Source organism: Aphelocoma coerulescens, chromosome 24, assembly GCF_041296385.1.
Source record: "Aphelocoma coerulescens isolate FSJ_1873_10779 chromosome 24, UR_Acoe_1.0, whole genome shotgun sequence".
In the NCBI taxonomy this organism is placed as follows: domain Eukaryota; kingdom Metazoa; phylum Chordata; class Aves; order Passeriformes; family Corvidae; genus Aphelocoma; species Aphelocoma coerulescens.
Window position 1 is genome coordinate 6,250,435 of NC_091037.1, and position 19,815 is coordinate 6,270,249.

A 19,815-nucleotide genomic window follows, 5' to 3' on the forward strand; every position below is an offset into this window, starting at 1 on the left:
CCCACTGCTGCTGCACAGCTCCATCCACCCAAGGAAAACAGCAACCCCCCATTCCTCATCCCTTGTGCGGGGAGGCAGCAGGAGGAAGGACACAGAGGAGGAGGCAGAGCTTGGTTTGGTTCTAATCGGGACCAAAGCTGGCTCCTATTTTCCAAACCCACCCTGGGGAGCAGCTGCTGGTGGAGCTTGGGTGGGAAAAAGCTGGGGAGCTTTAGGAATGCATCGGGGAATTATGAATCAGTGCATGTGCACACCCATGGGGCTTCATTGGAAAAGCACAGGGATCAACTCAATGCACGTCACTGTTGAAATCAGACTTACTCCACACTCAGGAAATGCAAAGGTTTTACACCAAATAACCAAATTTTACAGGGATGCATCCACAGGGCCAGGAAAAACATCCTTTAAAGATGTGCCACAGATCACACAGGCCCAGAAGGGCTGCACAAGAACCCAGCCCCAAACCCAGCTTGACACAACCCAGGAGCAGCCTCCTCAGTCCTCAAACCCCACAGCCAGGTCTGAGAGTCCATCCATCCCAAACTCCCAAATAAAGGACAAGAGCCAAGAAAAAGCTGCCTCCCCTTACCCAGCCAGTGCCCTCGATCCCAAAGCTCTGGGAATGGCTCCACAGCCACTTGATTAATAAGGGCCCAGGGGGGGAAAACCGTTTATATAACCTCGTCTTCTCTAAACTTCCTAAGTGCTTCAGAAAGTGGCTGCCCTGGAAACCCAAACTGGAAATGAAAAATATTATCCTGCCATTTATAAACATCCCCGGTGCTAATGAAGTGAGGAGCGGCAGCGACAGCCAGCCAGGGCAAGGTGCTCTTGGCGGGCGTGGGAGAGCCCCAAAACCCCTGATTTCAGGTGGGTGTGGAGGGGAAAGTCCTCCCACCATGATCCGGTGCCGCTGGAGCTGTGAGGCCCCTGGGCAGGGATTTGGCAAGAGGGATGGTTGTGGAAGTATGGCTCTGCTAAGGGCAGGGGAAAATGTGGGGAGAGAAGGGCAGGGTGACCACAGCCAGGCAGGAGCAGCTGGGAGAAGCCCCTAAAATCATTCCCTGAGCTCAGAGTGTGGCTGGGGTGAGGGAGCACGTCCTGCTCCTGGAAAGCAGGGAGGGAATTTCGGTGCTTGCTGCGCTCCAGACTCTGTGGGATGAGCTGCCCAGGCTGGGCCGCTCGTGCAGGTCAGCAGAGCACGGCTGTTTACACTGAATAAACACAGAACAGCCCAAATTTAGCTCTCGGGTTCAACCACCCCGCGCCTCGCAGCCCCTCGGCCGCACATCCCAGCCAGAGAGCCAGGACAGCAGAACGCCCCAGCCCGCTGCTCCATCTGCTTTCCATGCTGGCATTTCCCACGGAGATTTGTTTTTGCATCAGCACCAGAAAACGCTGAGGTTTGGCTGGAAATATTTGGATTTGGTTTTGACAAAATATTGATGATTGCCGCCCAACGATCTGTCACTTTTGGCAGCAACAAGGAGAAAAGTGGAAAAAAAGAGAGGTTTTTCCTCATGATATGGGGACTGAGCTGACACCCAGCCTGGGACTCGGCACAAGGGGAAAGTGAAGCAAAGCTACTGGGCTGCCTCGTTATCCTGTCAGTCTGATTAGTGCCGAGCAAGGAAAAGTGCTCCCACTTCCACGGCGTGGCTGTTTGCCTGGATGGAAACACTGCCAGAGCTGCCGGACACAGGAGGCCTCTGCTCTCCTGGGGTCAGGCAGGGGCTGCATGCAAAGCAGAGGTCTGGACACCTCTGCAGATGTCTCAGATACCCCAAGGTTGCTCGTGGGGAGGAGCTGGTCCAGGGCAGGAGGAGATGCCAGCTTTATTTCCATCACTGCTTTCCACAATTAGTCCTGTCTTTGGAGCCTGGAAAACTGGGCTGAAATGTCCCAAGCACTGACTCTTCTGCAAAATGCCTGGAACTGACCAAATTAGAATTTTTCCATGAACAGGCTCCCTTGGGGCATCTCTTCCTTTTGTCCTTTTCTACCTCAGTGCCGACATCAGTTTGACCAAAGCAAGAGCCCCCTGGTCCTGCCTGAACCTCAGATGTGGAGAGTGAATCACACAGATCAGGGACAAAGGCATTCCTGACTCCTGAAAAAGAACTGCTGCTGAGTTAAGGAGAAGGAGTTTGGGCTGGATCTCCTTAGAAATCAAATCACCCTTCAGTGGAGCAGTTTCTTTTCTTCATTTCTCTTAAATACCCAACCCTGGCACAGCTTGAGGCTGTTTTCTCATGCCCAGTCCCTCCTTAGCCATGAGAAAAGACCAACCCCCACTGGGCTCCATGCTCCTGCCTGGGATTTGTGGAGATCCCAGCTTTGCATCCCAACCTGCCCTTGAAGCATCACAGGGGAAGGAAAAACATCAAGAGAAGCCCTGGCTCTAAGAGGGGATCAGAGGTCTCCAAAGCAGCTCCTAGAGCATGGAGAAGCTCCTTTGGTGAGCCTAAAGCTGAAAATGAGCCCGTGTGCAAATGTCACCCTCCATCCCAAGCTGTCCCCACACCTCGCTGAAGCCACTTGGAGACAGGGAGAGAGTGTCCCATGACTGTCCCACAGGGAAACTGTCATCCCAACACACGCAGGACCTCGTTGTCCCTGCCTGTCCCTCCCCAGGACCAGCTGCACAGAGAGGAGCCACGTCCCAGCTCTGGTCAAGCAGCCAACAGCTGACCCAGGGCAGCTTTTCCAAAGCCTATTGATCCCAAAGCCCACAGGGGAAGGTCCATCCGGAGGGCCAGGAAAGTCCAGCACGTGCTGGGGAGGCTGGAGGCAGCTCCAGGGCCGGCCATGCTGGCAGCCAAGGATCACTTCAGACATCTCTTTCTGTGTGTAATCTGAAGCACTCGCACAGCCCCGCTCTCCAGGGACCCCAGCCACTCTCCTGACCTTGCTGAATTAAGCACGGCCATAAAATGTGCACTGAATTAATCATCTGCATCTCCAACGTGAGAAACAGCTGTGCAGGGGCTCACGGGAGCGGCTGCAGGGATTTAGGGATCTCACTCCAGTGGAAGGCAGTGGGGTTTGGATGCCTAAAGACTTTCTGGTGAGTGACGGAGCCAAACCCCAGCGGTAAGACTCAGCCTGGTCTCCCAGATCTTATCCCTGGGAGCCCTTCTCCCATAAAAAGCCTCAGGTCCAGGCTGGACAGGGCTTGGAGCAGCCTGGCCCAGTGGAAGGTGTCCCTGACCAGGGGACAAGATGAGCTTTGAGGTCCCCCAGCCCAAACCATTCTGGGCTTCCCTGACCCCATGACCATGGGTGCTGGGAAGAGTCACCAGGACTGGGAGCTCGGGTGGATGAACCCCTCACACCCTGGGAAGAGGAGGTTGCACTGCAGGGTCCCTGCAGTCCCACAGCTGATTGCTGCAAAGCTGGGGTGAAGAGGGATCTGGGAGAGCAGCAAGAGATCAGGGACCCCGTATTCCCCCCAGGAGCTCCAGGCAAGGTGAGAAAGTGGCACAAGGCAGGTTCTGGTAAATGAGGTGCAGAGAGCTCCTTTGGAAAGCTCAGCCCTGGCTCTGCTCAGAAAAGGAGGAATCATTCCCATTCCCAATTAACAGCAGGGGCTGATTTCTATCCCACTTTAGGAGAGCAGAGAGATGCAATCCCTTCCAGGGCTTTCAAGGAATGTCCATTCTAATGCTGTCCTTTAAGCCTGGCACCTCCTCCTGCTCTTCCCCTCTCCAGCCTGGATGAACTCCCGCAGCTGTGCTGGGGCACAGGACAGTCCCATCCTCCTGGAATTGTCTCTGTGTTGGAAATAACGATTAAAGGAACAGACAGACCATCCTAATTGACCCCCCCCCCCTCCCCAAACGTCTGACAGCAGTTTCTCAAGCTGAAGTGATGCAAATAGCTCAGATAAGGCTCAGATAAAGTATCTGTGCTCTCAAGGGCTTATCTGAGCTGAACACCAACTCCAAAACTCCTGAAATTTGCCCCGTGGGACTGTCTCTGGAGCTTGATTTCCATCTGAAGCCCCGACCTCCAGAGGCTGCAGAAACAGCTCCTGTTCAAATGCATTCTTGAGATAGCAGGGTGGGACCGGGCAGGTCTGCAGCTCCCCTGTCGAGGCTATCTGGGATTTGCCTCCTGGTGGGAATGTCGCAAGAGCGGGGCTGATGGCTCAAGGAACCGGTGACGGCACCTTTCACCACCCCCAGGGCTGAGGGAAAACCTTCCCCGGCTCTGATGGAAAGGTCACTTTCCCTTGGCTCGAGATTGTTCCGTGCTGGCTTTGGCTTTTGGGTCTTGCTCAGCGATTCCAGGCTTGTGGGACAGCTCAGGGAATTCCATCGGGGACTGGGGCAGTGTAGGCATCGGGATAAGATTTGGGGTTCCTGGGTGCAAAATCTCTTCGGGTTCTCTGACAATCCCAGCCTGGCAGGAGGCAAAGGGAGTCAGCAGTCCCTGGGACAAGGTCTGGTGGAACCATTCCCCCAGGCTCTGCTATTCACTTACAAACATTCCTGCTTAGAGATCCAGCCTTTCCAAAAAGACAGAGCTGCAAAAGCTGTGAGACCTGGCAGTGGCATCCATTCCTAGTGCTGAGCTCAGGATGGGAAAGGAGCTGGGAAGTCCAAGGCCAGGCTCAGAGAAGGATAACTGAGACCTCTTTAAGTTGGCACAAAGGTCACCCTCACTCCTTGGCTGACCATTCCTCGTCCTGTGGGAGCACCAAGGGTCTCCCATCTCCCAGCCAGATCCCATATTCCGTGTGCTCTACAGACACAGGAGTAAAAGAGAGCAGGAAGGATCCCTCCCTGGAGGGTTTGCGAGCAAAGAATCCACAATCTAATCATTCATACACCTCATGCAAATCTGGCAAGGATGGGAAAAAGGAGCTTTCTGAAAACCTTTCAAAGCTCTGCAGAAATTGCTGAAATCCCGCTGATCCAAGCAGAGAGAGATTTCCTCTCTGCAGAGCTTTGCAGCCGGCAGGCAGAGTTCTCAGGCAAGAATAACGATGAAATTCTATAGGATGGCTCATAAACCAGAGAAAAAAATTCATTTCCTACTCAAAATTCCCAAAGGCTCATTCCCAAAGGGCCACAGGACTGCTGCGGAGCGCTGGCTCCCCTTCTGCCCTGTGCCGCACCCTGGCCACAAAACTGGGATTGAGGGAAAATGTGGGGGCAGGTCTGGGCTCCCAGAGCTCTGCAGCCCCAGGGTTAACCACAGACACCAAATCCCAGGGATTGAGGGAAAACGCTCCATGGATGGCACTGGCAGCCCCAGGGTTGACCATGACCCCCCAAATCCCAGGGATTGAAGGAAAATGAGTGGGCAGGGTCCAGGCTCCCAGAGCTCCATGGCACTGGCAGGCCCAGGGTTAACCACGGGCACCAAATCCCCGGGGATTGAGGGAAAACGCTCCATGGATGGCACTGGCAGCCCCAGGGTTAACCACGGGGCACCAAATCCCAGGGACTGAAGGAAAACGCTCCATGGATGGCACTGGCAGCCCCAGGGTTAACCACGGGGCACCAAATCCCAGGGACTGAAGGAAAACGCTCCATGGATGGCACTGGCAGCCCCAGGGTTAACCACGGCGGCGCCCTGCGAGGCAGCGATTTCTGCTTTATTTCAGCAGGGGAAGTGTGTCCTGGCCTGATTAGCCCAATGGTTTCCTCTTTTCCCATAACCTCCAGACCCCCATGGCCTAAGTGTTTACTTTCTGAAATAAAAAATCTGCCAGTGTTTTTCTTTTTGCGGGGCATGTGTATTTTGGGAGGATTCGGGGGGAGGGAAGCGGAGGGGGAGCTGAGTGGGACGGGAGGCTGGCGCACACCTCCCTCCCCTCTCCCACCCCTCACCCCAGCTCCTTCCCAGCTGCAGCCTCGGAGCTGAGACTTCTGGCTTCGATGTGAGGAAGAGAGAGAGAGAAACGCATTAATGAGAGAGTTCAGGCTCTTGCTCCAGCAGCCATAAACACAGGGAACATCTGGAGGGGGAGAGAGGTGCTCCAAGCTGCCAGCAGCTAAAAGGATCAGGCTGTTTGCAGGGTCCCGGATTCCCTGCTCCCCACAGCCCATTGTCCATCCTGGGAGAAAACACAATGAGAGCATCCTAAAGGGTGAAGGAACCCTCTAAGATCATCCAGACCAACCATTCCCCCAGCACCGCCAGGCCCACCACTGAACTGTGGCCCCCAGAGCCACATTTACACATTTTTTGAACACTCCAAGGGACAGGGATTCCACTGCTTCCCTGTGAAGCCTCTTCCAAATCTCTCTCCTCACTTCTGCTGCCCTCCCTGCTCCTCTCCAGCCCAGCAAAGCCCCCCTAAGTGCTGAGTGCTGCTCTGGAGAGGGTGCTCTGCTGCCCAGTGTCCCCACAGGTCACAGTTGTGAGGAATTTTCTTGGGAAAGCTCAAACACCGTCCCCCCACCCGCTTCAGTTCTGCTTTGTGTGGCCTGTCTGAAGTGTTTGGAGGTGCAGGATGGCTTCCTCCTCTGGAAAACCAAACAGGTACACCCACAGCTCGCTCCATCCCTACAGAGGGGTCAGTCCTGCTCCCAGGGCACCCCAAAACAAGACTTCTCCTGCAGGCATCCTCAAGGCATCAGGGAAGCCCTGGACAGGCTGTGTCTCAGTCCCCTTGCTCCCAGACTCCACATCCCGTTATCCCTTTCCCAGATGGGAGCTCTCGGTGCCACTGCTCCTTTTTGCAGTTCCCGAACTTGAGTTTTGCCTCTTGCTGAGCTCCCATCCCTCTGTTACATCTGAGAATCCCAGCAAGTCTCCAGGCTTCTTCCAAAACCCACTCACCAACGTTCCAGCTTTCCCCCAGCCTCATCCCGGGGACCAGCACCCTGCTCCGAGCATGATCCCTCATCCCTAGCTGACTCCAGTCTGCAGCTCAAGTGGGAAAAGAGCTCTGAGCTCATTCTCTGCTGATGACCAAGCCACAGGGAGCTCCCTGGGGTTTTGGCTTGGAGAGGTGACACAGGGAATTTTCCAGAGTCAGGCAGGAAACCAATGGAAAAGTGAAAGCCTGGATTTTTGGCATTCTGTTGCCTCAGTGCAAAAAATCCTGTCCAAGTGCTGAGTTGCAGCAGGTCCCAGCCTCACTGAGTGCCACGGGACCTCCTGTGTGTGTTTTCGTCAGCTGGGAAACAACAGGATCCACAGGAACCAGCACTCCAGCTCCCGAAGCAGGGACTGCTCATCCTTCCCAGGAGATTTGGACACACCCCCAGCATCCCACAGCCCTGCAATTCATTCCCAAGGCACAGAGGGATCTCTTCTCTCCACCAACAGACTGGAAAGTGCACTTAAAAGAGAAAATGATCTGTGTCCTTCAGCAGCCCGGAGTGTCCCAGCACAGCAGCTGCAACTGGCCTTCACCTGGAGCCAATGGAACCCCTGAAGGTCCACAGAGGAAAAGTGAAAGAAAGAAACCCCCATTCCAGCCAGAACCGAAACAGCTCCAGACTCAGAGAAGCTGTGTCACCTCAGCGGCCAGAGGGTGACAACAGAGCCCAGAAGCCTCACTCAGCCCCCAAGCCAGGGAGAGCTGGGGGTCAGGGAATGCTGCAGCAGGTTGGGAAGGGGCAGGCTTTTGTGCAGGGCTTTGTCTGAGCCGTGGAATGAATCCCCATCCAGGGCATCCCTCCCCGTGGGGGCTCACCCCGATCTTCCCCCGTCCTGCTTCCCTTCACCTTCCTCCACATCCTCCCTTGGCTGCTCCTGGTTTGTTAAAGAGGGTGAGGAGAGCCTGGCTGCTCCAGGGAAGAGCCTGGCTGCTCCAGGGATGAGCCTGGCTGGCCCAGGGATGAGCCTGGCTGCTCCAGGGATGAGCCTGGCTGCTCCAGGGATGAGCCTGGCTGCTCCAGGAAAGAGCCTGGCTGGCCCAGGGAAGAGCCTGGCTGTTCCAGGGATGAGCCTGGCTGGCCCAGGGATGAGCGTGGCTGGCCCAGGGATGAGCCTGGTTGGATCAGGGGTGAGCCTGGCTGCTCCAGGGAAGAGCCTGGCTGGCCCAGGGAAGAGCCTGGCTGGCCCAGGGATGAGCCTGGCTGCTCCAGGGATGAGCCTGGCTGCTCCAGGGAAGAGCCTGGCTGGCCCAGGGATGAGCCTGGCTGCTCCAGGGATGAGCCTGGCTGCTCCAGGGATGAGCCTGGCTGGCCCAGGGAAGAGCCTGGCTGGCCCAGGGATGAGCCTGGCTGGATCAGGGATGAACCTGGCTTGATCAGGGATGAGCCTGGCTGGCCCAGGGAAGAGCCTGGCTGGCCCAGGGATGAGCGTGGCTGGCCCAGGGAAGAGCCTGGCTGCTCCAGGGATGAGCCTGGCTGCTCCAGGGAAGAGCCTGGCTGCTCCAGGGATGAGCCTGGCTGCTCCAGGGATGAGCCTGGCTACTCCAGGGATGAGCCTGGCTGCTCCAGGGATGAGCCCGGCTGCTCCAGGGATGAGCCCGGCTGGCCCAGGGATGAGCCTGGCTGCTCCAGGGATGAGCCTGGCTGTTCCAGGGATGAGCCTGGCTGCTCCAGGGATGAGCCTGGCTGGCCCAGGGATGAGCCTGGCTGCTCCAGGGATGAGCCTGGCTGGCCCAGGGATGAGCCTGGCTGTCCTGCAGGCGGGAGCAGCAGCTGTGCGTGCCCTGTGAGAAGGCGCCCATTCATCTCCGCGAGAGCGTGCGGGGGAGGCAGCGCAGCACAGGGGAGGGGGAAGTGTTGGAGGAGGCTGAGAAAAGGAAGGAGGCCACAGTTAAAAATAGGATAAAAGGACATGAAAAAAAATAGCAGATTTAAAAAAAAAAAAAAAAGAAAAAGCTGCGCTCGGAAAATGCTCTGCAGCTGGAGAAGCCATCGGGCTGAGCCTGGTCAGCTTTACCTTCCCCCCTTCTCCTCCTCCTCTCCAAGCGCCCTTCCTCTGAGCGTGGGCCTGGAAGACGGCCCAGAAAGCGCTCACAGAAAGCCCTTTCCTGCGGGGTTCTCCACCGGGAGAAGAGCAGGCAAAGGAGGGGGACACGTGGGGAAAAGCTGGGAGGGTTTGCCACGGAGGCGGGCGTGAGACCCTGGGCTGGGAGCCGGGCTGGAAGGAGGATCACAGGGTCAGCAGGGTGGGGGCACAGGGAGCATCCAGCCCTGCTTTGTGTGGGGTCAGAGCACACCCAGGTGTTTCTCCAGCTGCGAGGGCTTGCTTGGCTCTCCTGCCCAAACCAGCACAACACCAGGGCAGCTCAAGCTGCAGGGACTTGATGCCCATGAAGCACCAGTTCTGCTTTTTGCTCTCCAGAAGATCCCTGGAACTGTTCAAGGCCAGGCTTAAAGCAACCTGCTCTGGTGGAATATGTCCCTGCCTGTGGCACGGGGTTGGAATGAGATGATCCTTAAGGCTCCTTCCAACCCAACCCATTTGGGGATTCTGTGATTCACTTCTCAGTGAAGGCAGGAGCACTCCCCCAAATGCTCCAAAAGTATCCAAAAGGCCGGGAATACCTTCGGTCCAAGGATGCTAATTCAGCACAACAGTTGTAGAAACTTCTCCCGCTGCAGTCGGAGTCGTTCCATCCCTCGCTTGCCATTAACAACAGTTTTATCTCCCCTATCAGTAAGGAAAACAAACCCGCTCTGAGTGGAAGGGGCTGTTCAAGTGGCCTTGGCTCCTAAAGGCAGCACAGCCAGCAGTGTGTCCATGCTGGAACTGGAATGGAATCACAGAATCCCAGAGTGGTTTGGGCAGGAAGGGACCTCAAGGATCATCTCATTCCAACCCCTGCACCGCGGGCAGGATGCCACCCCCTCGGTCAGGTTGCTCAGAGCCCCACAACAATTTGATAATTCCAATGTCAAATTTTTCCTTCCACTCCAGTTTTACACCTACTGTGGCATCATCCAAAAAATACCCCCACAGAGGAATATTAGGATCCTATTTCTTTATGGATTCACCATACGGTGCCAAGTGTGGCTTTCAGCATCCTTTCAGCAACGCTTTGGGCAGGCACAGGGCACCTGCAGGTGGGTGGAGATGGAGCAGCCATGGTGCCCTTACAGTCCTGATGCCACCTGTGCAGGGAGCAGAGCTCCTGTCCCTGAGCAGCTGGCAACTCCCCTCTGGGTGGCTTTGTTCTGCCACCTCTGGGCTGGGCCTTCCCCTCGCTGTGGTGATCCCTGGGCAGTGACATCCCCAACATGTGCACCACACATTGTGGCACGAGCTAACAAATGAAACTGACTCCAGCCCGCTTTCAAATGTCGGCTTTTTAAAGCCAGAAAAACTCCACCCCTTCTTGCTTTATCTATGAGCTAAATCCACATCAGGCTTTCCTTTATCCATATCACAGAATAATCTTATCAGCTTCAAGCACAGTGTAAATAAACTTGCCCAAACTTCAAAGGCAAAGCATCTTCCCTAAACGCAAGCAGCCCTCAAACTCTTCGAAATGTTGTGGGTTTCTATTGCAGGAGGATATATTCACACTTGCATTTTCCTTGTTGACTTGTTTCTTTCACCAACATCAAGACCATGAAAACCAAAATAGCCTCTGGTGCAGCAGAAGAATAGATGACAAATGGTTTTCATGTGCAGCCGAGACACAAAGGAGAAATGAAAGGCTGTTCCTGGCCCCATATACAAATAAGAGTTTCCTCTCGTTTAAAATTAGAAACTGCTCTAGACTGAAGAACCAGCAACACTAAAAAACAAATCAGAGAAAGAGCACCTTGCATGGCAACAGGAAGAACTGAAAAGTAATTCTTAGGTATTGCAAGAGAACCAGGGGCCTGTCCTGCTCATCCCAAGTCACTAAAAGCTGGATCAAAACCTGTGGAAGACAGCAACAGCTTGGATTTCTTTCCCTGGCTTCACTGAGGTTGGAGGCAGGCTCCAGCCTCTGTAACAAGCAAGCTCACAGAGCCAGTGTGGGGTGAGGAAGAGCTGGGCTGCAGATATGTTGGTCCCTGGAGAGAGCACTTCCACAGAAAACGGGAGAGGGTTGGGGGAAAAAAAAACTAAAACAACTTTCCAGGCACAGACTTGCAAAATGTTTGAGCAAATCCAAACGCTGCCAGGGCAGATTTCATCAGAGCAGAGCTGACATCATGCTGAGAGAGGTCACCCACAGGAGTTGAGCAAATAGCTGGAATAAGGACGCCTGGGAATAGCAGAGGGGCTTTGCTCCGGCCACAGGCACAGCTCTGTGTGTCCATCTCCTGCTCACACTCAAGTGCTCACCAAAGGAGAAAGGAAAAAACTCAAATGCCTGAACCTTTGCCAAGGAGAGATCTCAGACTGTACATCTGACCGCAGCAGTGGCTGGTTCTGCTGAACTCTTCAGCTGCAGAAAGCTCTGAGCACCAGAGCTTTCCCTCCCCAGGGGCCAACGAGCACCACGAACGAGCAGGAACTGGTCCCAGGAGAGCAGCACATGCCACGGGAAAGCTGGCACGGGGTTTGAGCCCTTCAGGACAGGCTTATGTGGGACTGAAGTGAAACATAAACTTCATCTTGGCCCTTGGCAAAGGTCACCTTTGTGCAACCTGAGCTCTTTCTCTTGGTTCTGTGGCCAGGCTGTGCTGGGGGTACCTGAGCCCTGGGCTGCTCCCTCCTCACCCACCCCAGGCCAGAGACCATCTGCTCCTCCAAGAGTCCTGGAATCCCAGGATGGTCTGGGACCTCGGATGGGACCTTAAAGCTCATCTCGTTCCACCCCACCTTCCACACCACAAGAAACGGCCCAAAGTGCAAGCTCAGCATGAAAATTCATGTGTTGAAACACACGTGGGGCAAGAACCAGACAGCGGTGCTTTTGTAACAACTTCCAAACTAGAGATGTGTGGGAGGAGACATCAGCTAGGCCAGGCTGGGAACACATTCCCTAGGCCAGGCTGGGAACACATTCCCTAGGCCAGGCTGGGATCACATTCCCTGGGCCAGGCTGGGAACACATTCCCTAGGCCAGGCTGGGGACTGCTTTAGCTGATGGCCCAGCGTGGCCTCTCACCTCTGGCTCTGGCGACCAGCACCCTCCCAAAGAACCATAAAATCCCAGAACTGGGTTGGAAGAGACCTTAAAGCCCATCCAGTGCCACCCCCTGCCAAGGGCAGGGACACCTCCCACTGCCCCAGGTTGCTCCAAGTGTCCCAACCTTGGACTCTTCCAGGGCTGGGGCAGCCACAGCTGCTCTGGGCACCCTGTGCCAGTGCAAGTCACTGAGTTACAAGAGACCCAAAATTTCCACCAGAGCAGAAAGGAAATTTGGGCATCCCTATTTCCTTGCAAGCCTCCGTGGATGCCACTTTCCAAAGCCACTCACCAGAAGCCAGGACATCAGTCCTGCAAATGCCAGGAGAAATGCAGAGGATGCCACCAACAGCTTGGCAGGTCCACCCCACCCATGGGATCCTCCTGACACCCCAGGGAGCAGCAGGCAGGGCTGCTGCCCCTAAATACAAGGGAGGTGCACCCAGGACTTCAAAATTCCAAAAACCAGCAAAATGCACAGCTGGAAGGGGAGAGGAGATCTCCCACACCACGGCAGGGAAGAAGGAAGCTCCCACCCTTCAGCATCACTTCAATAGGACGACAATAGATACAAAAATATATTTAAGGGTTTTTTCTGCTTTCTGGGCCAATCTTCACAAAGGGAGACCCTTGACACCATCGAGCCTGGTGGTGCTGTGCCTGAGGGAGGCACTAAGGACAAAATCCCCAATAAATGAGAGCAGGACTGGGACAGGAAGCAAATCTGGAAGGAGACCAGGGGGACGCACAACAAACAGAGCCTGGTGGGGATTCAGGCTTGTTTTCCCAGCTGAGGCTGCTCTGAGCCCCCCAGCTCGGGGAAGGTGCCACCCCCGTGTCCCACCCGTGCCACCCCCGTGTCCTACCTGTGCCGTAGTGCTCCAGCCCCGTGGGCACCTCCTGCGTGGCGGGTTCATCCCACAGCGGGCAGCACGGCCTGGGCTGGCAGCAGGAGGCCTGGAAGCCGCACGTCACCCAGGGATCCTCGCAGGGCCCAGGGACTCCTTGTTTCTGGAAGGAGAAGGGAATGGTCAGGGGGGCAGGACCCCGAAATGTGCAGGGGGCAGTGGGGCTTCCCCCAAAATCAGGCAGCAAGTCCTGCTTTGGCAGATCCCAGCTCGTCTGGCTGAGGGGTGTTGGGACGGGGCCAAAAAGGGCCTTTTTTAAACCAATATGAGGAGAAAAGTGAAGGTCGGAGTGGGGCTGGGCTCGGCAGGATTTCGGGGTTAGGGGACACCCTCCGTGGCAGGGGTTTGTTCCACCACCCCCCCCTCCCAGCTGGGAATGTCATTTTTTGGCAGCAGGAGGTCCCAAAACCCCCCCAAAATGTGGGGGGGTCACCAGGGGGTGCAGAACCCCAGCCCTGTCCAGGCACTAGGGGGGAGCCTGGTCCCAGCTGTCATATTTATGTTCTTCTTCCTATTCATAGGGATTTTATTTGGGATTATTTCCTTTATATTTGGGTTATTTAAGTTTATATTGGTTTTATTGTGGTGTCCACAGACATGTATATACATGTGGTATGCACCCAGGGGTGTGTGAGATATACACCTCCTATGAAATGTACACATGCATATATAATTTATATAATACAATGTATCATTTGTAGAATTCATAGAATAGATAATACAATTTTTAATATAAATTATATAAATTGAATAGGTACATAAATATATTTTAATTATATTCATTAAATAAATATTTATATAATATTTAAACATAATTTATATAAATAATATAATGTTTAAACGATTTTTAGATAATATAATTATTACCTGTACATTACATAATATACTGCATTATTACATGTTAACACCCAACACATTATATATGTACTGATTATGTGTGACGTAAGCATTTATACCCCCACACCTATGCAATCCTAGCTCATAACTCAATATAAATTACACATTTATTTTTATTGTATATTAAGCTAGATTTATACTTTCTAAAGAAAATATATTTATTAGACAGAGAGGTACTTAGAAACATAGATTTGTTTAGGTTGGGGAAAAAAAAACTTTAATAAATGATCCCAGGATGTAATTTTCATTTTATTTTGTACACACCTATTTATTTTATACTTATATATTTGTGTATATATTGTGTCTGTAGATATATGTGCACACTGTATTGATTATTTTTATAATATATATATTATATGTTATATACTGCTTATTTTATATCTATTATATATTATATAATAGACATTATATATATTTACACATTATATATTACATACATTTACATTATATTACAGAATAATATCTATTATATAAAAGTAATAATAATAGCTATACACAATATATATATTTACCATGTACACAGACATATATACATATATAGCATATAATAAATACACTGCATTTAAGTGTTTGTCTCCCTAGGAGAGGACAATACCATGCACGTACCTATAAATAAATGCAGGAAGTTTGAATTTTTTATCATTGTTACCATTTCCCTGCGGGGGAATAGATTTCCTTGATGGCCAATCAATATTTAAAAGCCAAATGCTTGCTCGGAACCATTCAAAGGAAAGCTGTGGAGCTGCCTTGGGAATATTTTACGGCTCAGGGTGGGCTTTTCTTCCCAATTTGGGGAAAATGTTGGCTCTTAGCACATGTTCTGTGTCAGCCCAGGGTTTATCTGACCTCTAACGCTCAGCAGTTCTTTGGAAAAACAACTACAAATATCATTTCTCTAAATGGAGGTCTGATTTCTCTAAATATAGGTCTGATTTATTTAAACATGGATCAGATTTCCCTAAATATGGATCTGATTTTCCTAAAAAAGGCTCAAATCCCTGCCCAGCCTGTCCCAGAATCACACCCCAACCTTTATTATACACAACCACCCATCAGCTGCAAACAGGGCAGAGCTGGCTCGGGAGAGGGAGCACCGGAGTGGTCCCAAAACCCCAGAAAAGCACGGGAACCTTTCCCAAACGCTGCCCTGCTCCGTGCTGATCCCAGGTGAGGGGCAGCAGGGGGAGCAGGCACCGGGACAATGGTTCCCCTGACAATCCTCCCAACACAAGCGCAGGAAATCCGATGCAGGATCCCATTTCCAGGGGAGGTTTGCAGGCTCCAGAGGGGCAGAGAAGCTCTGGGTAAACACTTGGAATTCAGGACTCTGGACTCCCTAAAGGTACCCACGAGATGGCACCGAGCTGGGTCAGGGCTGGAGAAACTGCAGCAACCTGAGAGAAAACTGCTGGGGTAGGAAACCAACCCCAACTCCTGTCTTTTATAGAGTCATGGAATGATTTGGATTGGAAGGGCACTTAGAGACTGTCTCATTCCTGCCATGGGCAGGGACACCTCCCACTATCCCAGGTGGCTCCAAGCCCCAATGTCCAACCTGGCCTTGGGCACTGCCAGGGATCCAGGGGCAGCCACAGCTGCTCTGGGCACCCTGTGCCAGGGCCTGCCCACCCTCCCAGGGGAGAATTTCTGACTAAAATCTAATCCCTGCCCACCCTCGTGCAGTGCAAGGCCATTCCCCCTTGTCCTGTCCGTTCCTTACCATCATCCCAGGCCGAGCCAAAGGATAAGGAGCTGCGTTGCCGATGGCTGTGTCCATGTAATAACTCATCATCTTGAAGGTGCCTGCAAGAATGGAGAGGGGCATTAGGTTCCATGCCATAAAAACTGACAGCCCCAGCTAAGCCTGTGCTTCCCACAGCTGTATGAAGCTTGGAGCACCTTAATGAGTTTAGGCTGGAAAAGTTAAGAGGAAAAATACCCGGATTAATAGGAAATATTGTGATTAGAGGGGTTGTATCAACAATGCAGCACCCAGATGCAGGAGTGTAACCGAGGGAGGGCCTGACAATGGGGAATGAGTTATCACCTGCAAGTGAGGGAGCTGCTCTGAGGGAAGATGAGATCATATTTCCTTTGCTGGAGAATCGGTGGGAAATCGTTGCCAATTTTTTTCTTTTGAGAGAGGAAAAAAAAAAAAAAAAGCAGTTTGTTGTTGAGATCAACACCTTTCCTGTGAAAGCTTTGTCAGGCCCAGCCTGTCGCACAAAGAACTTTGCCGTTTCACGACACATCCTCTGTTTTCCACGAGCTTAGGCTTCCCTTGCTGAATGTCTCCCTTGCAGTCCCACACGGCATTCCTCACACGAGATTTACTCTCCTGAGCAAGTCCTCCTGCCAGAGCTGCTCGTTAGCTGGGATTTTTAATCACCAACGAAGCCATTTGTGTGGCTGAGGTGGAGGAACTGCAACGCGGCTCTGTTATCAGAGGTGTGGATGTTTTCCCTCTCTCCTTGCAGTGCCCGTGGAAAACGCAGGGAATGCACTGTCTGTGCTTTGGGGGATGCGACTCCAAGGTGCTGGGAGGAAAGAGGGAAGGGGAATAGCCTGGGCTGGGCAGGATGGGGCGTGGAGCCAGGGGAATGGCTGTTCCCAGCCTGGTGATGCAGAGGAGCTGCTTTAACCTCCCTGAGGACAGCTCCGGCTCCTCGGCAGCACCTCTGGATTCCTGCAGAGCCCTGGGCTGTGAGTGCTGCAGGAGCAAACACCGGTCTGAGTTCTCTTACAACAAAATCCCAGAACCTTCAGGTCCAGCCCTTAACCTGGAGCTGCCAGGCCCTCCCTATCCCAAGTGCCACTTGATGCATTTTTGGAACACTTCCAGAGAAGGTGACTGCACCATGCCCTGGGCAGCTGTGCCAGTGCTTGAGTGAAGAAATTTTCTTGATATCCAACCTAAACCTCCCCTGGTGCAACCTGAGGCTGTTTCCTTTACTCCTATCACTTGTTCCCTGGGAGAACAGGCTGAACTCCCCCCGGCTGCCCCCACCTGTCAGGGAATGGTGCAGAGCCAGAAGGTCTCCCTGAGCCTCCTTTCTCCAGGCTGTGCCCCCCTCCAGCTCCCTCAGCTGCTCCCCCCGTTTTGTGCTCAGCTCTTCTCAGCACAACCACGTCACCTCCAGCCTCCACTTCTACGCTGGACCCTTGACCATCTCCTGGAGGCCCTGGGACCCTCTCCCAGCCTTTCCTCTGCTCCTTCCCCGGAGCTTTGCTGCTGTTGGAGCTCGCTGCAGTTCTCCACCCCCAGGGAAGGGCAGAGCTGCTCTGGCTGTGCCTCACTCAGCACCTCGGCAAACAGGGACCCCCAGAGCATCTCCCCCGCGCCCTGTGAGTAATGGCCCAACACAAACCACCTGCATGTGCACGGTATTAAATTATCATCATCATTTCCTGCTGGTTATTACTTACTCTGCCTCTAACACCAGCAGGATTTTTTTTTTTTTTCAAACTTCTCTTTTTTAATTCACAAGACTGAAAACTACTCCTGCGCGGTGGAAGAACAACGAGCCTGTTTCTGTCTGTGCTGTACCCAAAACCACACCGAGCAGAGTTAGTGCGGCTCAGAAGCCTTAACTAATCTCAGCATCTGTGCACGCCCTGCCAGCCCGCCCTAACGAGGCGTTAAAACGCCTTGGCTTAAATCTCCCTGCAGCTGGGGCAGCTGCAGCTGGGCGAGAGGAGGACGGTGTGTGGAGCCCATCGCTGCAACCTGAGCGGTCCCAGAACGTTTGGGTTCGAAGGGACCTTAAAGCTCATCCTGGTCCACGCGGCAGGGACACCTTCCAGGAGACCAGGGTGCTTTGAGCCCTGTCCAACCTGGCCCTGAGCACTTCCAGGGCGGAACATCCGCGGTGTGAAGGGCATCCCCTAATGCAGGACAAGGTGCTCGATCCCAGCCCATCGCACACCCGGCCCCAACCTTCAGCGCACAGAAACCATCTCAGAAAAACGCGGGCTGACCTTGCCCTAAAGCAAAGGTTGATGCTGCCAAACAGAGCAAGACAGGGTGAAACGGAGCCAGAGAGAGCTGGGGGCTGTTCAGCTGCTGCAGTGACACCCACGTGTCCCAGAGTGAGGAGCCACAGCCCCCAAGAGCAGTCAGTCCCCGCGAGCAGCCCTGCTCTCTGCTTTGCAGCTCGTGCAGTGGCAGCTGGGGCTTGGTTTGGGGTTTTTTCCCCTTTGATCGAGGCACCTCACGCGCAGCAGCTCTCGAGAGCCGCGTTCATGCCTCACTGGGTGTCGTTTGCATCTTTCTCAGGCTGAACCTTCCAGCAAGGCACCGCACGCTGCTGCTCGAGGCCGCGTGTGAGCACTGGCAGCAGCAGCACCAAACCCGTCCTGACACCCGGGACAGGCTTCCTGCAACAAGGAATAGCAATAGGATTTAACCAGAGCTGCAGAGCAGCCCCAGCAACCCCTCCCCAGCCCGCAAGAGGTGAATTATCATCTCTAGACAGCAGCTCCAAGACATTTAGAGCCTCTTTGCTTTCTGGTTTCTCTTCCCCTCCAAGCTGAGCTGTTAAAAAGCACAAGAGAGAGGCAGAAACACAACACAAAACTCAGCAGCAATTTGCATCCCCATCTCTGTGGGTTCAAGACAAGTCCTGGTTAAAAGCAAATGAAGCCAGTCCCCCGACCTGATGCAGGTTTTGTGGGTGCCAGCGGTTACAGGGCAGAGAAACACAGGCCTGAGGCTGTGAAAAGGACCTGGAATCATGAAATCCCCGATGAAGGAATCCCTTCATCCCCCGATGAAGGGACCGTTCCAACCCCCCACCACGGGCAGGGATGGCACCCAGTAGGTGACACACCCTGCTGGAGAAGGCAGGTGAGCAGATCCTGTGCATGGGATAGTTGTGCTCTGGAAAAGCGAGCGTGGAAGAGGAGGCAGAGCCAGCAGAGACAGAGCTCTGCTGTGCTTTGTCCAGGCTAATTTTAACAGAACTTCCACCACTTCCCGGAGGAAACTACTTCACAGCCCAAAACATCTCCCACTGTCAGCAAGTTTCCCTGATGGCTGAGCGATATTTTGCTTCTCTGCAGCTTCCTCTAATAAGAGCCTAAAGAGTTCCTCTCCTCTCCTGGATGCTGTCAGGGAGCTCAGCTGAGCTCCGTTCCAGGCTGGAGCTCTCCAGGCCAGGTAACTTGGCTGAGACTGAGGAAATCACTGCAGATTTACATCAAGATAATCCAGAGCCACAGCTCCCTGAGAGCTGCTAATAAATAGAGGGGAATCAGAAACATTTGGTAAAATCCTTAATGACTTAACAGTTTGACTTCAGCCTTATTGTTTGCTCTTATTATTCCTGTCCTATTGTGAAAACATGTGTGGGAGAAGCAGCATTCATTCTGGGACTTGACCAAGTACCAGCCAAAGATATTACACTCTTGGGTCACTTCTAAACTAAATTAAAATTTTAATTTCATTTCAACATCCATCCCTCCTCTTTTACAAGGTCGGGGTTGTTTTTTTTTTAATTTTAAGTCAATTACCAAGCTTGGTTTAAAAAGGGAAAACTTGTTTGTGCTCATGATTAACACACAACCCCCCTGCAGAAGTTGGGAAGGAGTTAAAAACGAATATTAGAATAAAGTGAAATCTGTCTGTTGGATATATGAAGACACTTTACAATATTTCCATGTAACGTCTGAGTTTTATGCTGTTTTAAGGATAGGAGGAGGGAAGTCAAGTGATGCCACAGTGGCTTCCCAGTGGCCAATCAAGTCCCATCTCTGATTCCCAGTTTAATGCTCCATCCCTGACTCTGATGCAAAGTCCTGAGGCTCAGACTGTTCCCCAGGTTCTGAGCTGCAGGACCACGCTCAGCTCTGTCCTGCATCCCTCAGCCCCAGCCGGGCACCCAGGGAAGGTGTCACACCAGGAACAGCCACCAAACACTACTCAGGTGCTTTCCTCCATCCCAATAAACCAAGAAATTTCCATGGGGTCAGATGGGAAGCCAGGAGGATGGGGTAGCATCAGCCACCCCATTAAAACATTTC

General features: G+C 53.0%; 1 protein-coding gene across 4 annotated transcripts in view; it reads right to left on the reverse strand.

Annotated features, from left to right (window-relative positions):
* The window catches only part of ETS1 (ETS proto-oncogene 1, transcription factor), a 72,170-nt gene extending 54,828 nt beyond the window's left edge, over window positions 1–17,342 (reverse strand). The window contains exons 1-4 of one of the 4 annotated variants that reach the window (XM_068994665.1): window positions 17,221–17,342; window positions 15,842–15,927; window positions 15,515–15,597; window positions 12,856–13,000 (exon numbers count right to left, since the gene is read on the reverse strand). In XM_068994665.1, coding sequence (XP_068850766.1) covers window positions 12,856–13,000; window positions 15,515–15,597; window positions 15,842–15,881 — 268 coding nt within the window. In that variant the 5' untranslated portion in view covers window positions 15,882–15,927; window positions 17,221–17,342. Of the gene's footprint in view, window positions 1–12,855; window positions 13,001–15,514; window positions 15,598–15,841; window positions 15,928–16,801; window positions 17,063–17,220 lie in introns of those variants that run through there. The other 3 variants (XM_068994666.1, XM_068994664.1, XM_068994667.1) reach the window with 3 other exon arrangements.
* Window positions 17,343–19,815: the final 2,473 nt, after the last annotated feature.